The sequence below is a fragment of the Morone saxatilis genome, unplaced genomic scaffold, assembly GCF_004916995.1.
Source record: "Morone saxatilis isolate NCDOM2014 unplaced genomic scaffold, NCSU_SB_2.0 Contig18, whole genome shotgun sequence".
Taxonomy (NCBI): Eukaryota; Metazoa; Chordata; class Actinopteri; family Moronidae; genus Morone; species Morone saxatilis.
In genome coordinates, this window is record NW_023339740.1 from 25,135,432 (window position 1) to 25,136,199 (window position 768).

Here is a 768-nt window from a genome sequence, read left to right on the forward strand (position 1 = left end):
GTGTGTGTGTGTGTGAGTGATCAGCTGTTTACCATCCTGTGCAGCTCGTCTGCAGCTTCTTTAATCCTCTCGGGGTCGTTGCTGTCAACCACGAATATCAGACCCTGGAGACAGACAGACAGACAGACGACAGGACAGACAGACAGACAGACAGACAGACAGACAGACAGACAGACAGACAGACAGATGTTACTGTGAACTCTTTCCAGCTGCCTCATAAGAATGATTTTTTGTCGTTCTGTCATAATAGTACTGTAACAGTAGAAGTATTACCTGTGTGTTAATGAAGTAATGTCTCCACAGAGGTCTGATGATAGTCTGACCACCGACATCCCAAACTGTGAAACTGATGTTCTTATACTCCACCACATTAAATCCCCTGCACACACACACACACACAGAGTTTTTATTTATTGATTTTGTGTTTTTATATCTCGTTAAATATCTGCATTAATATAAACAGATGGAAATCGATCCACTGACCGATAGTCGGTGATGGTGGTGACCGACCTCTGCCAGCTTCAATCCTGTACAGCAGATGTTTTACCTGCTGCATCCAGACCCACTTCGCCAGACCACACACACACAAACCACACAGCACACACCACACACACACACACAGCAGTTAATGGGACTGTATTCAGACATTTTACTTAAGTAAAAGTAAAAAGTAAACTGCAATAAAAATACTCCATTACAAGTGAATAAATAAATTATTTTTAAATACATAATAATAAACCGGTAGGTGACTGATTGTAGCTATTTTAT

General features: G+C 41.0%; 1 protein-coding gene across 1 annotated transcript in view; it reads right to left on the reverse strand.

The window, feature by feature from the left end:
- Positions 1–768, reverse strand: part of LOC118328182 (DCC-interacting protein 13-alpha-like) — a 10,367-nt gene that overhangs the window by 2,020 nt on the left and 7,579 nt on the right. The window contains exons 15-16 of the mRNA XM_035661793.1: positions 274–379; positions 33–104 (exon numbers count right to left, since the gene is read on the reverse strand). Coding sequence (XP_035517686.1) covers positions 33–104; positions 274–379 — 178 coding nt within the window. The remainder of the gene's footprint in view (positions 1–32; positions 105–273; positions 380–768) is intronic.